At 34.0% G+C, this 24,682-nt stretch overlaps 1 protein-coding gene across 1 annotated transcript in view; it reads left to right on the top strand.

Moving 5' to 3' along the window:
• Nucleotides 1-24,682, top strand: part of Taf4b (TATA-box binding protein associated factor 4b) — a 138,489-nt gene that overhangs the window by 32,945 nt on the left and 80,862 nt on the right. The window contains exons 8-9 of the mRNA XM_027935756.3: nt 7,567-7,687; nt 8,496-8,601. Coding sequence (XP_027791557.2) covers nt 7,567-7,687; nt 8,496-8,601 — 227 coding nt within the window. The remainder of the gene's footprint in view (nt 1-7,566; nt 7,688-8,495; nt 8,602-24,682) is intronic.

Raw genomic sequence — 24,682 nt, 5'->3', positions numbered from 1 at the left:
AAATGAAATGAAAAAGGCAGAATTATCAATCTGAATATCATTAATCTAGAAAAGGAACTAATGCTCTTTTGAGGGGCACTATCTCAGTGATGTCACTGGACAGTTCAGATTGCTTGACATATGGGTAAAACCAATTTTGGGGAGTCAGGTCCCTACATGTCTCTGGGTTCAGGGGAGTAAATCCACACTGATAGAGAGGGAGAGGAGAACATAAAGATGAATTTGAGTTTTTCCACACCACAAGGCATTTGTGTCAAGGTGACTGTATGTGCCAGTGTTAAGGAATCCCTCCTCCTGGGAGCCAAGAGGAAATCTCTCAAAACTAGTAGGGTAAGGTGTTTTCCCTACAGCAATTCAATTTTGGAGACATTCTATTAGTGACCTATGTTACTTCCCCAAAAACAATGAAATGTTCTGTTTTAATCAGCTTATTTTTCACTGCTACAACCAAAAGACCTGACAAGAATACTGAAGAGGAGGAAAAGTTTATTTGGGGGCTCATGTTTTCAGAGGTCTCAATCCATCGATGGCCAACTCCATTCTTGGGGCCTGAAGTGAGGCAGAACATCATGGCAAAAGAGTGTGATGGAGGAAAGCAGCTCAGGACACGGCCACCAAGAAACAGAGAGCTCTCCTCACCATACACAAAACGTACCCCAAAGGCATACCCCAGTAACCTGTGCCCTCTAGCCACACCCTACCTGCCTACAGTTACCACTCAGTTAATTCCTGTCAGTAGATTAATGCACTGATTTAAGGCCCTCATAACCCAATCTTTTCACCTCTAAACCCTCTTGCATTGTCTCACACTCGAGCTTTAGGGGACACCTTACATCTAGATTCTAACATATCGTGTGCTAACAATATAGTTTAAAAAAAGGGCAAAACAAAGTTCTGCATTTTTATGAAACTTGGTAAAAAAAATAGTATTTTAAACTGTTCAGTCACTAGAAGTACATCATCATCAAAAATGTGCACCCTTCACTCCGTATCTCTAGCACCGTCAGCTTTCTGTGCTTGTCTGTTTTAAGGTATCTCCATCTTCTGCAGTTATTGCCATCCTGGCCAGCATCATGTTTTCACTTGGATACCTTCTCTCCCTTCTTTGCCGGGCCTTTTTAGGCTTGAGCTCTGGCTCTGGAGGAGCAGGAGCTTGCGGATATTCTCTGGTTCATTCTTCAATTTGACTTTGTTAGCATCCCCGGCAGCCTTTCTCTTGGGCATGGGTGGGGATGACAGCTGGACACAGGCACTGGATGAGGGGATGCCGTAGTGTGTGGCTTTGGTTGGTGGTTGGGGGGTAGCTTTGGTTGGTCTGGGAGTTGTTCTTGTTTCTTCTTCCAAAACAAACTTTTTAGAAGCAGTGATTAAAAAATTAAACATTGTTCTGATAAGCCAGGTTTGAGGACCACTGCAACAGAGGAATTGCCCCAAGGAAAGGCTTCTTTGGGGAAGAACTGAATAGAATTGAAATCCTTTTTATGGGTCATAACTGATGATTGAACCAATGCTAACTAATCATTATTGACAATCTTGTAGCACATAGGTCCCTAAGGTGAAATAATACTTTGTTAGCTACATAGACTTCTAAGAGCATATTGCTTCTGTGGAATGGATTTTTAAATTCTTATGAGGAAAAGGCTTGGAGAAAACTAAAGATCCAGAAATTCTAAGTGACCTATCCAGTATTAGTCAGCAAGTAGTGGATTTCAGTCTAGAATCCTGTGACTTTGCCATTAGGGTTTGGTTATGATGCTTCCAGCAGGACCTTCTAGGTTTCTGGAATGTCTCGAAGCAGAAAACTATCTGGTAATATAATAATATCTTGACAGCATTTACATTTTTTGGGTTTAACTTGTTATACATTAGAAATAATTTAAATTACAAAAAAATGTAACAAAATCTGATGGTAAATTTTAGGGGGATTTTAATTCATACTTTTATTCCTAAAAGGTTGTGAAAAATTTAATATTCCACAATAATATTAAATATAAAATGTGAATTTTGCTTTCTTTTTTTGGGCTTTGTTTTAATTTTGATTTGATATGCCTATTCGTACCTACCTATTTAAAATGGCAAAATGCACAGTGGCAGGTCACTGAAGATGCCTTGTTAATTTATTGAATAACAGATTTACTTGGGCTAAAAGAACAAAAAGCATTTTGTATGGTAATGTATAGAGAGGACAGAACTAGGGTACTCTTTCAAGTCAACTGATTTAGAAAAATAATATTTTAATGAAAGTATCAATTTAATTTTACTCCGAAGTGAGGCTTAAAATACTGAAGATGCTAGAAAAGACTAAAGCATTTTATATACCTTATAAGAAATATGCAAATAATCATTCAAAGTATGAGAGACCACACCAGACCATAGGATCCATGTAACTCAGTATGGTGTAAAGAATATGCATTTGGCTGTCCTTTTTTTTTTTTTTTTTTACTACGGATTGAACCCAGGGCTTCTTAACTACTGGGCCACATCCCCAGCCCTTTATTTTTTGAGATAGGGTCTCACTATGTTGCTGAGGCTGGCTTTGAACTTGAAATCTTTCTGCCTCAGCAGATATTCCAGGTATGTTCCACCACACCTGGCTTGGATGACTGTCTAAAAATGTCAAGTTTAAAATTTTGGTAATTTATTTCTTTAATTATTTGTGAATTTAAAACGTTTTCCACAATATTTACTTCTCAATTGTAGTAGTTCTTCTGGAGAATTGTATGGCCTGCCTCTTAGGTAAGGTATCTAAATATTATGCTTTCAAGTTACAAGAAAAATATTCTCAAGCTACCATTGTAGGGATTAGATTTTACATTATTAATATTTTATCAAAGTATACATTTCTATCTATTAACTGCTTTTACAAAAATGGAGTTTTCACTGCATGCTATCCTTTCTGTCTCATTGATTATTATATATTATACTTGGGGGTTCTGCCAAAGCTTTCATGTAAATTAACTGAAATTGTTCAATTTCTTTTAGCTGTTTTTCAGTTTATACTCAGATACTTGAAATGTTGAAATATGGCCCTAATAAGTAGTTCTGGGGATTTTACCTAAGAATTCAGTTCCTATAAATGACTTATGTTATTGGCTGCCTATCAGTGTTGGCATAGTAGCTATTATATTATATACTCAAACTAAATATTGAACTTAACATTTTACTTCTAGTTTTTGTTTCAAGGTGGAGAGTGGATGAGTTGGATTATGGGTTACTAAAGCTAGGTAAGATAATTAAGTAGAAACTTTCAGAAGACTTTGCTGAAAAATCTTCCCTTAGATATTTGTGAAAAAAAAAGTGTTTTACTTGTTTGAGCAAAAGCTAAATTAAATTTCATTTTAATTAGCAAAGCTAATTTAATTTAGAAAAGCTAAATTTTAATTTCAGTCTGTTCATTTTAAAATATAAATTTTGATAAACATTTTAACTGATTTAACTGAATAAAATAAAAAACCCTCAGATTCACAATATATGCAAATAAAATTCATGAATGAGGAAAGTTAATTCAAAATCCCTGACCTCTATTTTTGCCAGAAAGGTGAATAATTTTGGAGAGTAAGCTGAATATTGTTATAGTAGTCTTGCATTTATTTATCCTTAAGTCTCTTTTTTATTTTTTGCTTTCAAGTATTTTTTCCTTTTTAAAATATACTTTTATTTGTGCATTATAATCATACATAATAGTGGGATCCATTGTATATGCTTGCACATGCACATAATATAATATTATCACTTAAGTATCTTTAAAAATAATTTATACTTGGAGATAAGGTAGGAAATTTTTATTATTATTTGTTTTCTTATTTTAAATGTGTATTTCCCCTCTATTGTATTTCTTCTTTAACAGTATCACAAATATTTAATAAGTGTCCACTCTCCAAATATTACTATTTTGTGGATATAAGAGAAAAACGAATGAGTTATTTGTGCAGTATAAGTGTGATAACTTTCAATTTCACTGTATTAAAGTAAAACTGAACTCCTAAAATAAATTTACCCTAAATACTAAAAAAGAAAAATTGTTGTTGTATTTTTACTTGCACCTAATTATTTTGAGGTAGGAGAAATTCTTAAAGAATTTTACAACAAACACATGCTATGTGAAATAATTAGTGAGAGTTAAGTGTGCTAATTGCCTCTGATGTCACAGTTCTCACAGGATAGGAAAAATATTTTCAAGGTGTAAATTTTAGTTTGTTATCATGGTGGTTGCCAATATTTTCTTTAGAAAAGAGAAAATAAGTAAAAATTGAGTTAGAAAAAAATTGGTAAAATTTTTCATTGGCTCAAGTAGTTGACCCTCAGTTATTGAACTGACCTTCTTGGATCCTAAGTAGTTTGTCTTTTTTTCTTCCTTTTTTGCATTCTATTTATGAGAGTGGAAAGGTGGAATTAGTTTTTGATTTTACTTTTACTTGAATAGGACTAATGAAGAAAGAGGTTGAATCCAAGTAAGGCCTACCATTTATTTACCATATATAAATAGCAGTTGCACAGTAAATTCCTCATGGGCTATAACTGAATTAGAATTTTTATCATAATATTCTTGATATATAGGTTGTTTGATGCTAGTTTATTCAAATTTACTTAAGAGATAGTTTGTTTTATAAGAATATATTAGAATTTGTGGAAAATAAAACTGGAGACATTATAGTGTCCATGTCTTTATATTAGTCAATAAAAATTTTTATAAGAATTTTCATATGTAGAGAAATTGAGATTTATAGTAAATATCATACAACCACCCACCTAGATTCTAGCATTTATAGCTGTTAAACTTGATTTATCGTGTATTTATCCAGATGTCTTTTTAAAAAAAAATATTTATTTTTTAGTTTTAGGTGGACACAATATCTTTTTTTGTTTGTTTGTTTGTTTTTATGTGGTGCAGAGAATCGAACCCAGTGCCTCATGCATGCTAGGGGAGCGCACTACCACTTGAGCCACATCCCCAGCCCTCCAGCTGTCTATCTTAATTTTTTGATGGATTTCAAAGATTTTTTCCTAAATTATTAAATATAGATATCACAGTTAAATATTTGTTTATATTTTTTTTCTTTTGAGGTATATCTATTTACAATGACAAGTACAGATTTCATTTGTACCACATGAAAGTTTTTTTTGACAGTCAGTTCATACTGCTGTGTAATTCAGACCTCTCATCAAAATATAGACTGTTGTTATAATCTCTGAGCTCTCTCCTGCCTCATCTGAGTTGTCAAAATGTAGACTTGTTCTCTCATGCCCCTTCTCCATTCATCAAAATATAGATTATTGCCATCATCTTATTACCCTTTCCCATTCAGACCCCATTGCCATCTTCCAGAAGCAGCAACTGTTTTGATAATTTCCTCCATGGATTAGTTTTGCTTTTCCTAGAACTTCATATTAATGGTATCAAGGTATTATTTAAAATAATTCCTTTTCACATATATCAGATTGTAGTTAATGTGAAAGAAACAAAGAATATTGCTTGGCATTTCTAGACCTGTAATTTCTATAAACTGCTTGTACATTAGTTTATGTTAACATCCCCAATAAAACATCAGAACTTGAGGTGTAAAGAAAGGTATGTACTCTTTCCCTTTCTTTCCTTGATTCCAGAGTTTTGTTTTGTTTTTTACCTGGGATTTAACCCAGGGATGCTTAACCCCCAGAGCCATATCCCCAGACCATTTTTTGTCTTGTATTTTGAGAAAAGGCTTCACTGTAAGTTGCTGAGGCTGGCTTTGAACTTGCAATCCCCCTGCCTCAGCCTTCTGAGCTGCTAAGTAATTGCAGGTATGCACCACTGCACCCGGCCAGAGTTTGTTTTGAAGGGAAAGTAAATTAGGGTCTTAGTTTTTAAAGAGCACAATAGCTTTTCTTTTCCTTGCCAAATAAGAATAAATATGTCTTCTTTGGGCCAATTTCCATTTCTCTAAAATGATTTCATTCTCCATAAGATGCCTAATAAAGTGGTTTTAGATACTTTCTTTGAAAGAAGACCAGTGAAATCTCTTATACATTATTGCTCATTATGTTTTATTTTGCTTGGCAGGTGTGCAAGAGTGCACCTTGTCCCTTTTTTTTGTTGTTGTTGTTAGATTTTTAGATTAGTTACATGTGCTGCCTTAGGTTAGCATCGTTAAGATGAGGACTGATGGGGACCTAGGTTGTTGCTGTTTGTTTGGTATCAGGAATTGAACACAAGGGTGCTTAACCACTGAGTCACATTCCCAGCCCTTTTTATTTTTTTATTTTGAGACAGGGTCTTACTTCTTTGCTGAGGCTGGCTTTGAACTTGCAATCCTCCTACCTCAGCATCTTGAGCCACTGGGATTACAGATGTGCATCACCACACCACGCCTAGGGTTTTTAAATCCCACCTCAAAACTTTATGTAATTTTCATGTACTCATCAAAAATGGTAGGAAGACTAACTGGTAAACAGCTTACTAATAATATCTTATTACTATCTCTCATAATTCAAATACTGAAAAGAAGAAACTTATAAAGTGAAATTGACTTATAAAATGAAATTGACTGCATAAATGAGATTCCAGATATATATTACTTTGTATACTTTAAATCTGATCCCTAGGACTTTATAAAAGTTTGATCTCAACTTCATTGAAAAGCATTATTTTTCCAGTTCTTTTCTGTTACCAAAGAATGATAGCAATTGATTTACTTCAGCTTGTATTTTTTTTCTCTAGGAACATTAGTTCCAGTAGGATTACTTTACAGAACATTATTTTTTTCACTGTTTTTTAGTAATATACACTTGCCTTTTAATTTTGTTCACAAATATTAGAAAGTGAAATGAATTGTACTCCCAAGATTCTACTCAGAAGTCTATATCCTGCCCAGACCATTGCTCATTTATTTAAGTACATCTAAATAGTTCAGTTCTTGGCCCAAATATATGATAATTGTTCCTTGAAGTGAATAAATGACCCTCTGCTGTTCTGGCTTTTCTTTTTCTTTGAAGCCAAAAGTAATAGCACTGTTATTATTTTGTTTGTTTTCTCTCTTTGCCCCCCAACCCTCTTTGAATTTCTTGAATTTTTATCTTGGAGAATGCCTTTAGCATTATCATTTTTCCAAATGGTTTAGGAAGATACTTTTGAAAAACAGCACATAAAAAGTCCTTAACTTTTTAGAGGTGTATTTTGAAATATTTATGGATAAAAGTTATATCTGGGATTTGCTTTAAAATAATAAACAATTGTGGGAGATAGAAAAATGGACCAGGTAAAGAAGAAACAAGATTGTTCAAGAATGAGTCATTATTTAATCTGGATAATCTGTATTTTTGTATATGTTTGAAATTTTTCATAAGTTAAAAAGTAAAAATAGGAACCCTGTGGGGATTTTATAAATTTGAATTCTAGTATAATAGTATAGTGTGTGAGATAGTCATGTCTTTCACTTTTGAACAAGATCATTTTACTACATACAAATTTAAATTTTAAATATATTTATAGCTGGGTGAGCTCAGGCAGTTATTAAAAGTGAAATTTTGTCCTTTCTTTTTATAGCATGTTTAGTTGAATGACTGTACTGATAGTTCTAATTATTTCAGGTTGTCCAGCAGCCTTCAGGAGGCATTGCAAAACAAGTGACCACAATTTCCCATTCCCCAGCATTGACCATTCAGAAATCTGGACAGAATAAGATGCCAGTGAACACTGTAATACCTGCTAGTAAGTTTCTTCAAGGTAGACACTGGTCTGGCTTGCCTCATCACACTGTTTGTGGAATGTGGTGGGTTTTGCACAACTTATTTGTTGTATTAAGAGAGATTTGGGGGGCTGGGTTTGTAGCTCAGTGGTAGAGCACTTGCCTAGCATGTATGAGGCAGTGGTTTCGATTCTCAGCACCGCATATAAGTAAATAAATAAAATAAAGACCCATTGATAACCAAAAAAAAAAAAAAAATTAAAAAGCAAAATAAAGTTGGATTTTTAAAGTTGGTACCTAAGAAAATACTGAATGATAACTATTATAGTCTTTGAACATATATAGACAGTTTTTAGGGGTGTAGGTTGTTTTAGAGTAAATGAAGCAACTACTTATGGTATTCCATAATTAGATAAAAAAATCTAAATAAGTATTTTTTAAACTTATAAAACTTTTTTAAAATGTAGTTTGGAAATCAGGTAAGGTAGATCTTTTAAGTGTTTTAAATATATATTAATATAAACGATATATTATTAACGTATGTTTCCATTACCTTTTGTACATGATGTTTTTTGTAGTGATGCTATAGGCAACTTGAGACCATATAAAGAGAAATGGAGGGATCTTTATTTTACAAGATGATTTTTTTAAATGTAGGGAATATATTCATTGTCCTATTTGAATTTAGACAAAGTTCTGGGGAAGCTTGAAATTTTTTTTTGATTAGTGTATATATATATATTTTTAAAACTGAAGCTCTGAATTTTTCCTAATGTGGCATAATTGCTTTTTTTGATATTCTACTTTTTCCTTTCTTGTTTGTTTTTATAGCTTCCATTCTAAAGCAAATTACTTTGCCTGGAAATAAAATTCTGTCGCTTCAAACATCTACTCTTCAGAAAAATAAAGTAAAAGAGAATGGAACTACATGCTTCAGGTAAAGAAAATAAGTAGTTAAAAACTTGGTCTAGTTTAAGGATGTAATATTTAAGGAAAAAAAAAAACAGGTGACAAAGACTAATTCCTAAATAAAACAGATATATTGATGCCTTTAAAATAATCTAACAAGGGGCTGGGGATGTGGCTCAAGCGGTAGCCCGCTCGCCTGGCATGCGTGCGGCCCGGGGTTCGATCCTCAGCACCACATACAAACAATGATGTTGTGTCTGCCAATAACTAAAAAAAAATAAATATTAAAAAAAAATTCTCTCTCTCTCTCTTTAAAAAAAAAAATAATCGAACAATACTCTTTTAAGTATTATTTATAAGCAGTAAGGTCTATCAATCTTAAGTATTTTGCTTAATGAATTTTGAAAAACATAATCCAGATGAAAATACTGAATATATCCATGGCCTTTATGCACTTTTCAAATCAATTACCCACATCTCCTGCCTCTGGCAGGTACTGTTCTTATGTCCATCACCATTGATCACTTCTGTGTATTCTTGAACTTCAAATATATGGAATATTTTATTATTATACTAATGTCCCTTTATCTTTAGTTTTGCTTTCTGTGTGTTCAGTGATCAGATGTCAAAGTGGTCTGAAAATATTAAATGGAAAATTCTAGAAACAAATCTTAAGTTTTAAATTTATGTGCTATTCTGAATAGTGTGATGAAATCTCAAGACTTCCATGCCCAGGAAGTAAATCATCTCTTTGTCCAGCATATGCATTCTGGATATGCTAACCATTTGGCTAGTCATTCAGTAGTATCTAGGTTATAGGATTAATTTACAGTGCTTATGTGGTAGTCTAACACAGTATCACAATACCTGTGTCATTCACCCCCCTTCATCTCATCAAGTAGGTATTGTATCATCATAATATCATCATCAGAAGAAGGCTGAGCACAGAATGATAAGATATTTTGAGAGAAACCACGTTCACATAACCTTTATTACAGTATATTATTGTCACTGTTCTATTTTTATTGTTAATCTTTTACTGTGCATAATTTATAAATTAAACCTTACAGTAGGTATGTGTTTATACAAAAAAAGTTGATATATTTGGGGACTGATTCTAGGACTCCACTCAAACACTAAAATCCACAAATGTTCCAAGTCCCTTATGTAAAAGAGTATAGTATTTGTATATAATCTGAGCATAGCCTCCCAAATATTTATTTTTTAATTTTTAATTTTTTTATAGTACTGAGGATTAAACCCAGGGTCTCATACATACTACGCAAGCATTCTACCATTTCCAGCCCTTTTTTAATTTTGAGACAGGGCTTCGCTATGCAGACTAGCCTGAATTTGAGATTATCCTGTTTCAGCCTCTTTTTTTTTCTTTTTAAATATTTATTTTAGTTGTAAATGGACACAATAACTTTATTCTTACTGTTTATATATTTATCTATTTATTGGTACCAGTGATTGAACTCAGTGGCACTTGACCATCCCCACATCCCCAGCCCTATTTTGTATTTTATTTAGAGACAGGGTCTTGCTGAGTTGCTTAGTGCCTTGCTGTTACTGAGGCTGGCTTTGAACTTGCCATCCTTCTGTCTCAGCCTCCCGAGCCGCTGGGATTAAAGGCGGCAACTTTATTCATTATGTGATGCTGAGGATCGAACCCAGTACCTCACACATGCTATGCAAGCGCTCTACCATTGAGCTACAATCCCATCCCCTGTCTCAGCCTCTTAAGTAGCTGAAAATACAGATGTGCCACTACCATGCCACGCTCTTCCATATAGGTATAGTACCTAGTACAGTGTAAATTCTATGTAAATAGTTGTTACACTGTATTTAGAGAATAATGACAAGATCAAAAAGTATGTACATAATTCAGTACACATGCAATTTTTTTCCTAATTGTGATTTGTTCTTTTCTGTCCCGTCGCGTTCTCAATTTTGTCCTTTTGATTCTTTTTCCAAAAAGTACTGCTCGCTCTCCCCAAGAAGCTATACTTTGTATTTTTTTTCCCCTTGGTTCTGGGTATTTAACCTGGGGTGCGTTATCACTGAGCCACATTTTCAGCCCTTTTTATTTTTTATTTTGAGACAAGGTCTCACTAAGTTGCTGAGGGCCTTGCTAAATTGCTGAGGCTGGCCTGAAACTTGAGATGCTCCTGTCTCAGCCTCTGGAGTTGCTGGGAAAATTGGCATGATCCCACTACACCTAGCAGGAAGCTACACTTTTAAAAATTTGCCAAATTAAATTTTAATATTTTTTGACTTGGAATACACTTAGTCTTCTTTCCCATAGTTTACTTTTGCCCACTACAAGTTCTTCCATCTCTTCAGTCTTTTTCAGACTGCTTTTGCTTGCTTTGATCCTTGAGGCAATTAGGCTCTGGGTCAGGCACCATAGGATGAGAGATGTGCACTGAAATTTACTATTTTTCTCTTTCCTTTATAGTTTTGAAGTTTGTATATTCTTTATATTCAGGTTGTACTGAGGTTATTTAGTATCTGTTTTAGGAGAAATATTGGAAGACAATGGTCTAGGCAGTCATAATCTTACGCAGTGAGTTTTGACAAAAGGCTAAACCCATGTATCCAATGCCATAATCAAGATACTAGAAATACTCACCCCAAAAGGTTCCTTTGTACTTCTCCCCATCTAGTCCCTAAATTATACTTCAGATTCCAACCACTGATGTCCGTAACATTGTAGATTAAATTTGTTCCTAGGGTTTTGCATCCATGACATCATACAATTTGTATTCTTTGGCTTCTCTTGCTCAGTATAAGTCTTTGACTACATCTAGGTTGTTGCATGTGTAAGTAGTTTGACTTTTTATTGCCAAGTAGTATTCCATTGTATGTGTATACTGTTGTTTATGTTGTCCTTTCTTGGTGGATATTCGGGTTGTTTCATTTTGGGCAATTATGAATAAAGCTCCTGAGAATACTGTGTCTAAAACATGTCTTTATGTGGATATAGATTTTTCCTTCTTTAAATACTGAGTTATGTGGTAAGTATGTGTTTGATTCTATTAAGAAACTGCCAAACTGTTGAAATTTTAGCCCTTCTGGTTGATATATAATTATAGCTCATTGTGGCTTTAACTTACATTTCCACAGTGCTTAATGATGCTGAGTATATTTTCATGCCTTATTGACCATTTTGTGTAACTTCTTTAGTGAAATATCAGTTTGGATATTTTACCTATTTTTAAATTCAGTGTTTTTGTCACAAGTTTTTTTCTGAATCTGTTTAAGGTGATCATTGATTTTTCCCCTATTGTCCTAGTATTATAAACATTGATTTTTTAAAAAATTTTCAAATATTATGCCAACCTTTAATTCATAGATTGTTAATTAGCTTTTTTAGATTTTTCTGTCTTTGAATAACATTTGTTAAGGGTTTTGTATTTATGATCATGAAGGATTTCAGTCTATATTTTTCTGGATTTTATAGAATTTTGTACCCATGGTTGTTGTACCATGGGGTTATATCCCCAGCCCTTTTTATTTTTTGTTTTTAGACAGTCTCACTAAGTTGCTGAGATTGGCTCAAACTTAAAATCCTCTTTTCTCAGCTTCCTGAGCTGCCAGAATTGCAGGTCCTCATGAGGACCGGGGAAAATGTATAGTATTTGGTTTGAGAGTGTAGTGTTTTGTAAGTGTTAATTTGGTAAAGATAGTTAATAGTGTTCATATCTTCTGTATCCTGGTGGTTGGTTTTTTTTTTTTTTTGACTTGTTCCATCACTTACACAGAGACCTGGGTATTCAATCTCCACTAGTGATGGTAGATTTCCTTATTTTTTTCCATTTGTTCTATTGTGTTTTTACATTATGCAGTTGAAGCTTTGTTATTAAGACACTTCAAGACTAGTATGCCTGGTTGTTTTAAACTTTTGTGTAGAGTTAATATTCTTTCTTTCTTAAGTGAAGAATGAATGGAATGTACTTTGTAACTACATAGGTCTGTTGTTTTCTTTTTTTGGAGGGTGGGGATGGTTTTTTATAAAGTCAGTTCATTCATATAAACAGGCTATTTAAGTTTTCTATTTCATCTCAATGTCAGATTCAGAAAGTTGTACTTTTTAGGGTTTTGTACATTCCATCTTAATTTTCAAATTTATTGGCATGAAATTTTTCATAATACTTCCTTTATTTCAAATGCCTGTGGGTCTGTATTGGTAGTGTACTACTATGTAGTTTTCAAGGATTTTGTGTTTTTTCTTAGTAATTAATTTTTTGGGATATAGTTATTTTTTTATTTTTTATTTTTTTTTTGGTACTGGGTTTAAACCCAGGGGCTCTCAACCACTGAGCCACATCTCTACCCCTATTTTGTATTTTATTTAGAGACAGGGTCTCACTGAGTTGCTTAGGGCCTTTCTAAGTTTCTGAGACTGGCTTTGAACTCCTGATCCTCCTGCCTCAGCCTCCTGAGCCACTCGGATTACAGATGTGTGCCACAGCGTCCACCTTCCTTTTTCCTTTTAATGTCTATAAAATTTGTAGTTAAATTCCCTGTTACCTGGCGAGGGTTTTGTTTTAGGCAGACTTTTCCCTCCTGTGACCAAAAGGACCCAACCAGAACAGCTGTAAAGGAGGAAAAGTTTAGGGGCTCACGGGTTTCAGAGGTCTCCATCCATAGAGAGTAGGCTCCATTCCTCCTGCTCACAGCGAGAGTGTGGTGATAAGGCTGCGGAGAGAGATTTCCAGGTGCCAGATACAAATATATACCCAAAGCCACGCCCCAATTCCTGCCTCCTCCAGCCACACCCTACCACTTCAGTTACCACTCAGGCAATCCCTATCACGTTGGGTTAGACTCTTATAACCCAATCATTTCTTCTCTGAGCCTTCTTGAATTGTCTCACGGGTGAGCTTTTGGGTGACACCTCACATTCAAACTGCAACAGGTTTTTATTCATTTGTTAATGTTTTTAAGATTCAGCTTTTGATTTTGTTTTTATCCGTTTATCTTCTGTCTATTCCATTGATTTTTCTAAAATAAGCATGCCTTTCTTTTTCTTACTCTGAAATTAGAGTACCTTTCTTTTCCTAGCCTCCTAAATTAGAAATTTAGATGATTAAGTTTAAATCTTCTTTTTCTGATATAAGCATTGTAAAATTGCTACCAAATATTGATTTAACAACCAAGTAAATAGTACCCCCTCCCCCAATGCTGGGTATCAGATCTAGGACCTCTTGTGCACTAGACACGCAGTGTTTTCTTGAGCAATATCTTCTGTCTCTAAGTACACTTATCCCTCCCATTTTCATTTATGTCAAAATGCTTTTTTTCTCTTTTCCCTCTATGTTATAGTGCAGATATTTGAGGCTTTCATAGATATTTTGTTTTTTTTAAATAAAAATTTTGAGAATATATTCTGTGTAAATTTAGTCTTAAATTTATTGAGACTCCTCAATATAGCCACTCTTTGGGAATATCTCATGAGGACCTGGGAAAATGTGTAGTATTTGGTTTGAAGGTGTATTGTTTTGTAAGTGTTAATTTGGTAAAGATAGCTAATAGTATTCATATCTTCAGTATCCTAGTGTTTTTGGTTTTGTTTTTTTGGACTTGTTCCATAACTTACTCAGAATGGGTATCAAATCTCCACTGGTGATGATAGATTTCCTTATTTTTTCCATTTGTTCTCTTGTGTTTTGCATTATGCATTTGAAGCTTTGTTATTAAGAACACTTCAAGCCACTAGGGATGTGGCTGTATAAACTAATGAGTGTTCAGGCCAAAAGTTTTGCCCATTATGTTCCCATTGACAAAGGGTTGCCATCCCTCCAGTTTCTGCTAGCTTCTGTTCAGTTTTCAGATGGTTGCTTTTAAAATTTTTAATTGTTATTAATCAAGTTCTTTTGACATTGCCAAAAAATACAACCCCTATTTCTTTTTTAATGGATTATTGTTCTGTGGTGTAGTTACTTATTTTTTCCTCTTAGATAATTAATCATAGTTACTTTAAAATCACTGTCTAGTATTTCTATTATCTAGGTTACCTTTGGAGTTTGCTTCTGTTATGTGGCTTTTTAGTACTATTTCTTGGTGTACTTGGTAATGTGTAATTCATTATCAGATGTGAATAAGAAAATATAAGAATTTTGCATTAATTCTCTTCGGAGAGAGGATTCAGTCAGCATCCTTTAAGGCACCTTGAGGAGTAATCACCTCAGTTTGGTCTGTGATTGAGCTGGCTCAAAGCAATATGTAACCTTTCCAAGATCCTGTGTAACTTTAGTTCTTCCACCCTAGGATGTAGTCCCTGAAGAATTTCAAGTAAGACTTAGGGTGTTTTCTTTCCTGGAATGTGAACCCAATTTTTATTTCTTACCGCTTTACTTCAAGAATACCTAAAACTGACTTTTCATGGGTTCTTTATGCTTGGCTTCTTTGATTTTTCTTCTGTAGTGCTTCTGTGTCAGATCCCTTACTTCTTATATGGTCCTATCCTATCCCTCAAGCCATGGAATCCTTGAGCTCCAACTTCCTGTCTCCATGAGATTGCCTAATGCTCTTTTGGCTTATTCTGCCTCTTAGTAGCTGCTGTCTCTGAGGCATTTTAGCATCTTTTCCACATTAAGAATTAACAGATGCCCATGGGTGAGAAACAAGGGAGAAAATTGGGATTACTCCAATGAGGTTTTCTTCTGTCAGGATTGTGTTCCATCAATACCTGGCTCCCTTGGAAGCTCTGTGATGCCTTCAAATGAACTTTTAAAAATAATTGTTCTGGTTGGGTGTGGTGGCACTTGTCTCTAGTTAAGCTGCTCCAGAGCCTGAGGTAGGAAGGTCTCAAGTTCAAGGCCAGCCTGGGCAGTTTAGCAAGGTCCTATATCAAAGATTAAAAAGGGGTTGGGGGTGTGGTAGAGACCTTCTAGGCCTAATCACCAGCACCTCAAAAAAAAAAAAAAAAGTTCTGACTTTATTACCTTTTCTTTCTCAAAACAATTATCTGATGTAAATAATAGTCTCCAAATAGAATCAGAGTTCTTGTGTGATTTGTAAGAACATTTTGTGTTTATATATTTATTGGAATTAGTGTTTTTCAAGTCACTTTCTATGATGGTGTATTTTGATGAATAGAAATTGTGGTTTTTTTTCCCTTCATGACTTGCAGAAGTTCTTATTTTAAAGTAGATGAATTTGGCAGTTTCTTTCTGAAAAGTGCTTATTTTTGCCTGTAGAGTTCCTCCTGGAAACCATAAAGACATTTTCCTGTATTGTCTTCAAGTTTTACTGTGTGTGTGTGTGTGTATTGCTGGGGATTGAACCAGGGTCTAGTACATGCTAGGTAAGCACTCTAGTCGAGCCCACAACTACATTCCCATCTCTTGAAGTTGTACTTTTTTTAAATTTTTTTTTTTTTAGTTACAGTTGGACACAATATCTTTATTTTATTAATTTATTTTTATGTGGTGCTGAGGCTCGAACTCAGCGCCTCGTACATGCTAGGCGAGCGCTCTACCGCTGAGCCCCAGCCCTAGCCCTAGCCCCTGAAATTGTATTTTTTATATTTAAAACTTTATGTCAACATCAGGAGTTTATTTTGTTCTTTTCCTATGGTGTGGATTAGCGATCTTAGTTCTGGTTGCATTGTTGAAGAGTCCATCCTTCCTCAATGACCTATAATACAATCTCCATTGTCATATAAGCAGCAGTCTTTTCTGGCCTATCATTTTAGATACTTAAATTTCCTATAGCACACTGTTTAATTTACTATAATTCCAAAAATAACTTTTGTATCTGATAAGGCACATTCTTTGCCTACTTCTCCTTTATTTCATTTCCTGCCTCTATTTCCATACCTCCTCCATCCTCTCTGGATTTCCTTGGCTTACTTGGATTTTTGGTATTCCTTATAAACTTTAAGAACCTCAAAAATATCTTTGAGATTTGAATTGGCATGCCTTGAGTCCATAGGTCCATTGTCCTCCAGGTGATTTCTTGATAATTTTGAGCCTGTGTCTGTGAACATGATTTATGTCTCCGTTTATGCACATTTTGTTGCATATATCTGTCATCTTTATTTCTAGGTACCTTGTAAGTAATATTTTTGGTAATTGAAATGTAGGGTTTTTAAAAATCGTTTTCCAGTGGCCTCAAGTTATTATTTTGAATGATTTTTAAGATTATTTGAAGTTATTTATGAAGACACTAATGTCAAGAATAAAATTAGAATTATGGATTGACTTTTGGGGGGCTGTTCATACTTTAAAGATCTCATTCCAGTTTTCTTTGGTATTATGTATGTGTATGTGTTCACATTCAAAGATAAATGTTCAGGGAAAAGTCACCCTTATCAAATTACAGGGAAACATTAACTCACTTGGAATTCCAATGACTTCAGTCATTTGATGACCAAATGTTGAATGTTAAAACTACTATGAAATATTAAAAAATAAAATGCGGAATAAAAGATAAGAAGGCAATGATTTATCTTATTAAAATGAATACAAAGATTTGAAGAAGAACTAAGTAGGATATTTAGAAGTGAAAACTGTAGTTGATCCGATGGGTAAATCAGATTTAACCTGAGGACCTAAATTGAGTTTTCTTTACTTCATTGAGGATTTTTGAGTATTTCTGATAGGAACCAGGGATGACTTGGAACCACATTAGCCCTGTTCTGGCTCAGGAATCTCAGATACTTTTTCCCACTGTAGCAGAGACCCAGGAATTCGTGCTAGCCACAGGCATTGCCCGTAAGGCAATTCTTTCTTTAGGGTGTACTCATTGCTTGTTTTTCCTGACACTTTTTTTTTTTTTATTTGACAGTTTCTGTGAACCCAACAATGGAATGAAAATGTGTTATGCTTGTCTAGTTATAATGCTGTGTAATTGCTCCTCAGTAAATCTAGTCCACTCAGTGCCTGCAGCAAAAGTGTCACCATTAGTATTTTCTCTGGGAGATTTCTAGCTTATTATTTTTGCTCATTTATCTGTTGAGTGATTATTGCTTTCTAGACCTATGTATATATAGTGGACAGTAATTCTTTGTTGTATATGTTATAAGTATTTTTCTTCTAATCTTGTTTAACTCGTAACTTGAATTTTATTGTCTTTGGTATAGGGAATTTTAAAATCACATTATTAGGTTTAGCAGTCTCTTCCTTTATAGCTTTTGAATTCTAAGAAATCCTTCCCTATCATGAGCTCATAATGATGTACTGCTGTGTTTTTTCCAAGATGTGTGTGTATGTGCGCGCGTGCGTGCAGCGTGTGCACGTGCACATGTATACATATATGTATATATATACACACACACCCGTAGAGACTTCCTTCACATATGTACATTTACTCTTATTTCTTCAATAAATCTTGAGATTTACTTTTTCCCAACTTGATTGCTGTCTCAAGAGTTGTTACTGAAGAGTTCATTACCTTTCGAATTTGAAATGCCACTTTCATCTTATAGTAAATTCCCATTTATATAAGTGCATATTTCATGTAAATTGGATGTTTTATTATTATGTTAATGTATTTTCAATTATTATAAGATCATTATTTTTTTATCTAATAGTGTGCATTCTCTTTTTTTTTTTTGTTTGTATCAAACGTATACTGATTTTACATGCTGTTTTTCTCTTGTGTGTGTATTTTAGCATCAGCATGGCATTTCCAAGAAATTTTTGTATTGAGATTTTTGTGATTAGCTTCATTGGGATGGGGGAGAGAATTTACTTTATTGTAGAAGATTCCCACTTAGGAACATGGTTATACATATTTGTTAAAACTTAGAAAGGTTATAATAACAGAAAAGTGAAAACATCTACAAGATAGAATTTTATTTCTTATATTCAGGAAAAAACTAGAAAACTGGAAAGTAGTCTAGTTGTTATAAGGATTATATTTTATTGTGTAGCAACCCAGGATTTCCTGGGTATGTGTACACATGGGCATGTTTTTTGTTACATTATAATTGTGTATAATAATGGAGTTTGTTGATACTTTCTTGTACATGCACACCATATAACAATTAAATTTGCTCAGTTTTTTCCCCTAGTATCTCCTTTTCCTCAAACTCCTGTTGCAGTCATGGTTCCACTGTACATTTGCACATGTTGGAATGTGCTGCCTTCTGTCCTCTAGTCTGCATATGGTGTGGACCTTTGTTTCACATTTACCTCCTTAGGGAGGCTTTGCCTGACCAAACAATGTGAAGTTGCTTCCTCAGTCACATTTGCTTGTCTTGAGACACTTATCTAAATTATTAGTTTATTCATTACCCTTCTGTATATTTTCCACCCCTTTTTATTCTCTATGAAAGTTTACTATAACAGTTGTTTATTATTGTTTATATACCTAGTGTTTAGAACAATGCCTGATTCATATTAAACTTTCAAATATTTGTTGAAATAGTGAATTTTGAAAAGAACAAGACTGTTTATAATCCTAGCTATTTCTGGGTATTTTTTTTGCACTAAGTTGTACTTTTCATTCTAATACTATACTTTCTATTAATTTGAGTTATATGTGGTTTTATGCACACCTTCTCATAGTGTTGTCTTTGGGGGGGAGCAGAATATTATATGACATAATTTAATTTAGAATATCCTTTATTTTAAAAGATTATAAGAAAGTTCATATATTGTGGGACACCGTGGTATACACCTGTAATATTAGGGAGTTGGGAAGTTGAGGCAGGAGGATTGCAAGTTCAAGTCAGCCTTAGCAACTTAGTGAGAACTTCAGCAACTTTGTAAGACCCTGTCTCAAAATATAAAATAAAAAAGCATGGGTATGTGCCTCAGTGGGAAAGTACCCCTGGGTTAGATCCCCAAGTACCAAAAAACAAAAACAAACAAAAAAGGAGAAAGTTTATATATTCAGCTTGGGTATAGATCAGTGGTAGAGTGTTTGCCTAGCATATGTAAGGCTCTGGGTTTGATTTCCTAAATAGATGAATGTTTGTGGTGTCATATGGAAGAAATATCTCTTTGCTTTTATTCTTGGCAAAATGAACCAATTTTAGAGATCTAAGTCCATATACAGCAGATTCTATTGCTCTGAGCCCAAGATGAGGCAAAACATGGGAGAAGGCTATGGCAGAGGGAAGCTACTCCCCTCATGGCAGCCAGAAAGCAGAGACAGAGAGCTCATAGTGTTCTCTTAATTTAAATTTGCTTTCCTGGATACTTAATATCACTTTTATTCAGTTATTGTTAAAATGAAACAAAAAATAGACTATTAATATTGATTTTTATTAAATAAGAAGGGGAAGTATATGACATTAGACCTTGTCTTGATTGAACTGGATGAAATTTAATCATAGATTGATGTCTGCCTGTTTTTTTCCCCCAAAAAAGTATGTGGTTAACTTAAATTTTTGTTTTTGTTGTTGATTTGTGACTTTTTTCCCTGGGAAACCCTGTTTCCTAGTTAGCTCGTCTCTATAGCTGTGATGAATATTGGAAGCTGTATGATGCTTAAACACCAGATGGTGCCAGAGATTCATGTTTTAACTGTCATACTTCTGACTGAATCAGAAATGACCGTATTATAGCACCTCTTCAAGTTTGTTTAATTATCCCTATTTAAACTGAGTGGATATTTTGTGATGGTAAGGACTTTCTTTCCCTCTTTCTCTTTCTCTCTCCTTTCTTCCTGGGAATTGAACCCAGGGATGCAAAATCACTGAACTACATTCCTGGTCCTTTTTTATTTTGAGATGGGATTTCACTAAGTTGCTCAAAGTCTTGCTAAATTGCAGAGGCTAGTCTTGAACTTGTAATTTTGGTGCCTTAGTCTCCAGAGTTGCTGGGATTATAGGCATGCATTACCACACCTTGGAATATCAATTTTTTCGATGTGGTAATGCTTCATAGTTTTTTTTAGTCTGTGTTTTAGACATATATAATAAAATACTTATAGATGAATAATAAATTTAATTTTTCTTGTAGTGAAGGCATTTTAACAGTTTAATATGATCCTGTGCTAGCTTTTGATGGAAATTAGGTTCCTGAATATTTTATACAGGGGAATTATTATTATTTTTTTTTTACTTTTTTAAAAGACAATCATAAAAATTTTATTTATATGGCAATTCCTGGTTTACAAACTACTTTGTAACTAACTAGTTTGAAATTCCAAACACTTCATTGCAACAACTCTACAATAAATTACCTCTCTTTGCCAATGAGGACTAAGAGCCTTAAATGAAGAATTGGAGATTAGATTATGAAATCTTTTAAAGTTTTATTCACATTTTGTCATAGAAAAATGATTTCAGGATAAATTGTCTTTGTACTTATGTGCAGAATGAACTGAGAAGAAAGACCTTGGAGGTATGTACACCATAAAACAGATGCTAAAGTTAACTTGTGCAGTAAGGAAGGGCCTGACTTTATTGATTATTGGCCTTCACAAGAACGATCAAAGCCAAGGGACAGTGATAATGCTGCAGTGTGATTCATATTCAATTTCTTAAGATTAATAACCTAAATATAAATATAAATATAGGAAAGGTCTGATAGATACTTCTGAAATTATTTATAAGTAAATATTTGCTATTATAATATATATCAACAATTTTAGAGTTATCTAGGAAACTTGTTAAAAGTTTGGATTCTGGGTCCATCCAGAATGAAATATCTGGAGACTAAATATGGGAGAAATCTGTATTTTGAAAACCTTTATAGTATTACTGATGTTCATTATAGTTCTTCTAACTGCGAATATACAGACCAGTCAGTCTCGAAATGTGGTCTACAGAAAATAATTTAAAAACTGAGACTCTTAACAGGAGACTTTTCGTGTATTACTGTCATAATGTTATTTACCCTTTTCAGAGTGTTATCAGCATGGATGATTCAAAAGCCGTGTGGTGAAACTCTTGGTACCTCAGCACAGAACCAGGCAGTGGTACCAAATCACACTAAGCGGCCACTTATGTATTTATTTTTTTAAAAAATACCTATTCCTCTTTTTTTTAAATATCTTTATTTTTATTTATTTATTTTTATGTGGTGCTGAGGCTTGAACCCAGGGACTCAAGCGTACAAGGCAAGCGCTCTACCACTGAGCTACAACCCCAGCCCCTAAGTGGCCACTTATTATTTCCTTTTATACACTGTAATAAACAAAAAGCAAAGGAAAAATAAATTTTTGGGTGTTCTTAATGAGATAGCACAAGTTATTATTTTATTAACTCTGAACCCTTGAGGACATGCCTGTTTCCTATTCTATGTGACAGAAGCTCTTCTGCTTTGTGTCAGAATACAATGGTCTCAAGACAAGTTCTTATGCTCCTGTTTGAGTTGTGAGCTGAACTGATTTTTTTCCCCCATAGAACACTATTTTTTACTTGAAAGAACAACTGACAGATTATTTAGATTTGGAAATTTGTTATTTTTATGAAAATAAAAGAATTGAGCCTATCATTTCTGGGGGGTGGGGGAGATCGACTTATTTAATTTATTTAGGCCAATGATAAAGTTTGAGAAAAAAATTTTTGAAAAATTTATTTTCCCTACCATGAGGTTGACAGATTTTTCAATACTTATCTTTTCTGGTTGCTCAAAATATTAACATGTGGTTTTTGAATTATGTATGTGTCTAAATTTGGAAGATGTGTATACCTCAGTGAACCAGTCTTTTCCAAATTACCTATGTGTGATGTTATAAAACCATGCATGGGTAAAAGACTTATTCAAAGTGCATGATGGCGAGTGGTTTTTTAAAGAGATTTGCAAAAATAGAACACAGTGCCACTGTTAATATTATTATTTTCATCATTATTATTATTATTTTAGTACCAGGGATTGAACCCAGTGGTCTTTAACCAGTGAACCATATCCCCAACCCTTTTTATTTTGAAATGGGGTCTTGCTAAGTTGCTTAGGGCCTCGCTAAGTTGCTGAGGCTGGTTTTGAACTTTCAATCCTTCTGCTTCAGCCACCTGAGTCCCTGGATTGCAGGCATGCACCACCACACCCAGCTTACTAATTTTTTTATTTTATTTTGGTATTAGTTTTCATGAAAATATTCCATATGTTAATGTATAATAGAATTTGTCATTTTTCAGTAAGTAAGTAATATTCTTTAGTTTCCTAGTTTAGCTTCTAGTGTGGTTTTCATTCAAAATTACGTGGTAGGTTAGTAGTTTTTCAAGTGTGGTCCACAGACCGGACCATTTGTGTTATCATCATGTAAGTGTGCTTGTTAAAAAATGACAGATTTCTGGTCTCCATTATAGGACCTAACTGAATGAGAATCGTGAATGCTGTGTAGGTGTGCTTGGCTATGAGACCTGCATTTTAAATATGTCTGCTAGGTGCTTCCTGGAACCACTTAAAGTCTAAGATATACTGTAGAATACTGTGTGCTACCTTTTAGTTAATAAGAAGAAATACAAAGGGACTTCCCATAAGGAAAATGACTTTAGAAAATGCATAGAAGGAAAAAAGGTATTGTGTGAGTTTATAGACATACTGTGGTCAGCTAGAGAGGCCATAGCCAAGAGAGGTGCAAAAGAATATTGAAGGCAGACTTCGAAGGAATCAGTAATGTAAGGAAAGAACTTGGTCATCTTGAGATAAAATTGTTTTGTTGTTGTTGTTTTATTTTGTTTTTTTGAGGTGGAATCTTGTTATGTTGTTGTTCAGGCTGCTTTCGAACTCTTAGGCTCTTCCTGCCCCATCCTCTTGAGTAACTGGGATTATAGGCATGCACAACCCTGTCCAGCTTGCTTGTTCGTATCTAAAAAATAAATTGTCTGTTTGATTAGGTAAAGTATAAAGCATTAACACACTTCTGCATGAACACGAAAAGTACAATAGTGGGAAAAATAAGAATCACTTCTCTTTTCTCTGCTACCCAAGGTGCCAGCCTAGAGCCAGTCTAGAACTTGTTACCAGTTTCTTGTTTATCTATATATGGTTTTTATCATCATCATCACCATCTTTTTTTTTTTTTTTTTTTTTTGGTGGAGTGTACTTTATTGATGGTACATTATAAATGTGCCATTTGTATTGTTTTTTTTTTTCAGCACAAATGCTAATATACAATAATACATATTTTCTGTTTTGATTTCTACCAGTTAATAATCTTGGAGTTTTCCTGATATTATTAGTACATGTTCATTGTGATTTGATATTTTCAACAAAGCTTAGTAATTATGGATGGTGCTTGGGAAACAAAGCTGCAGTGACTGTTATTTCACATAATTTCTAGGAAGAGTGGTTTGTTCATTTTAAACTCTCAGGTACTTCCAAATGGGCCTTCTTGGAGATTATATTACCAAATTATTCTCAACAGCAAAGCTTAAAGTAGCACTTTTTCATGTGTTCTGATAAACTTTAAAAAACACTTTGCTAGTCCCACAGGTGAAAAATTATATTCCATATTTCTGTTACAAATGGGTTAGAATATCTTGAGTCATTTTTATTTTCTGTTAACTGAAGATTCATATGCTTCATCCATTTTTCTGTTGGTTCCTTGATCTTTTCCTTAGTTACTTATAGGAGCTTTTTATATGTTAAAGTACAGATGGTCCTTGACTTATTTTTGGTTCAACTTATAATTTTGCAAACTTAGAATGGTGAAAATAATATGCATTCAGTAGATACCATACTTTATCTTTTGAATTTTGATCTTTTCCCTGGCTGGCAACATGCAGTATGATAGATACTCTGTAATGGTTGGCAGTGGCTACCAGCCCCAGCTCCTAGTTACCCATGAAATCATGAGGGTAAACAGCTGATACTTTGTTATGACTTTTTGGCATGTTTTGGATATAGATATTTGATAAATTACATGTATTATTTAGTACTTTATTGAAAAACAGTCTTTGTGTTAGATAATTTTGCTCAACTGTCAGTTAATGTTAGTATTCTTAGCATATTTAAGGTGACCTTGGCTAAACTATGGTGTTCAATAGGTTAGATGTATTATATGTACTTTCAACTTACTGTGGCCTTGTTGGTACATAACTCCATCATAAGTGGAGAAGCATCTGTAATTCCTTTTTGGTATAACATGAATTGCTTCATTAATTCTCAGGCTAAGTGTAGGGGCTATTATTATTATCATGTTACTGAAGATGAGTTTTAGAGAGGTTAATTGCTTTGTTTTCCATAGATAGTAAG

The sequence above is a fragment of the Marmota flaviventris genome, chromosome 16, assembly GCF_047511675.1.
Source record: "Marmota flaviventris isolate mMarFla1 chromosome 16, mMarFla1.hap1, whole genome shotgun sequence".
NCBI lineage: Eukaryota > Metazoa > Chordata > Mammalia > Rodentia > Sciuridae > Marmota > Marmota flaviventris.
The sequence above is the reverse complement of the archived record's forward strand: the minus strand, read 5'-3'. Positions and strand labels throughout refer to the sequence as shown.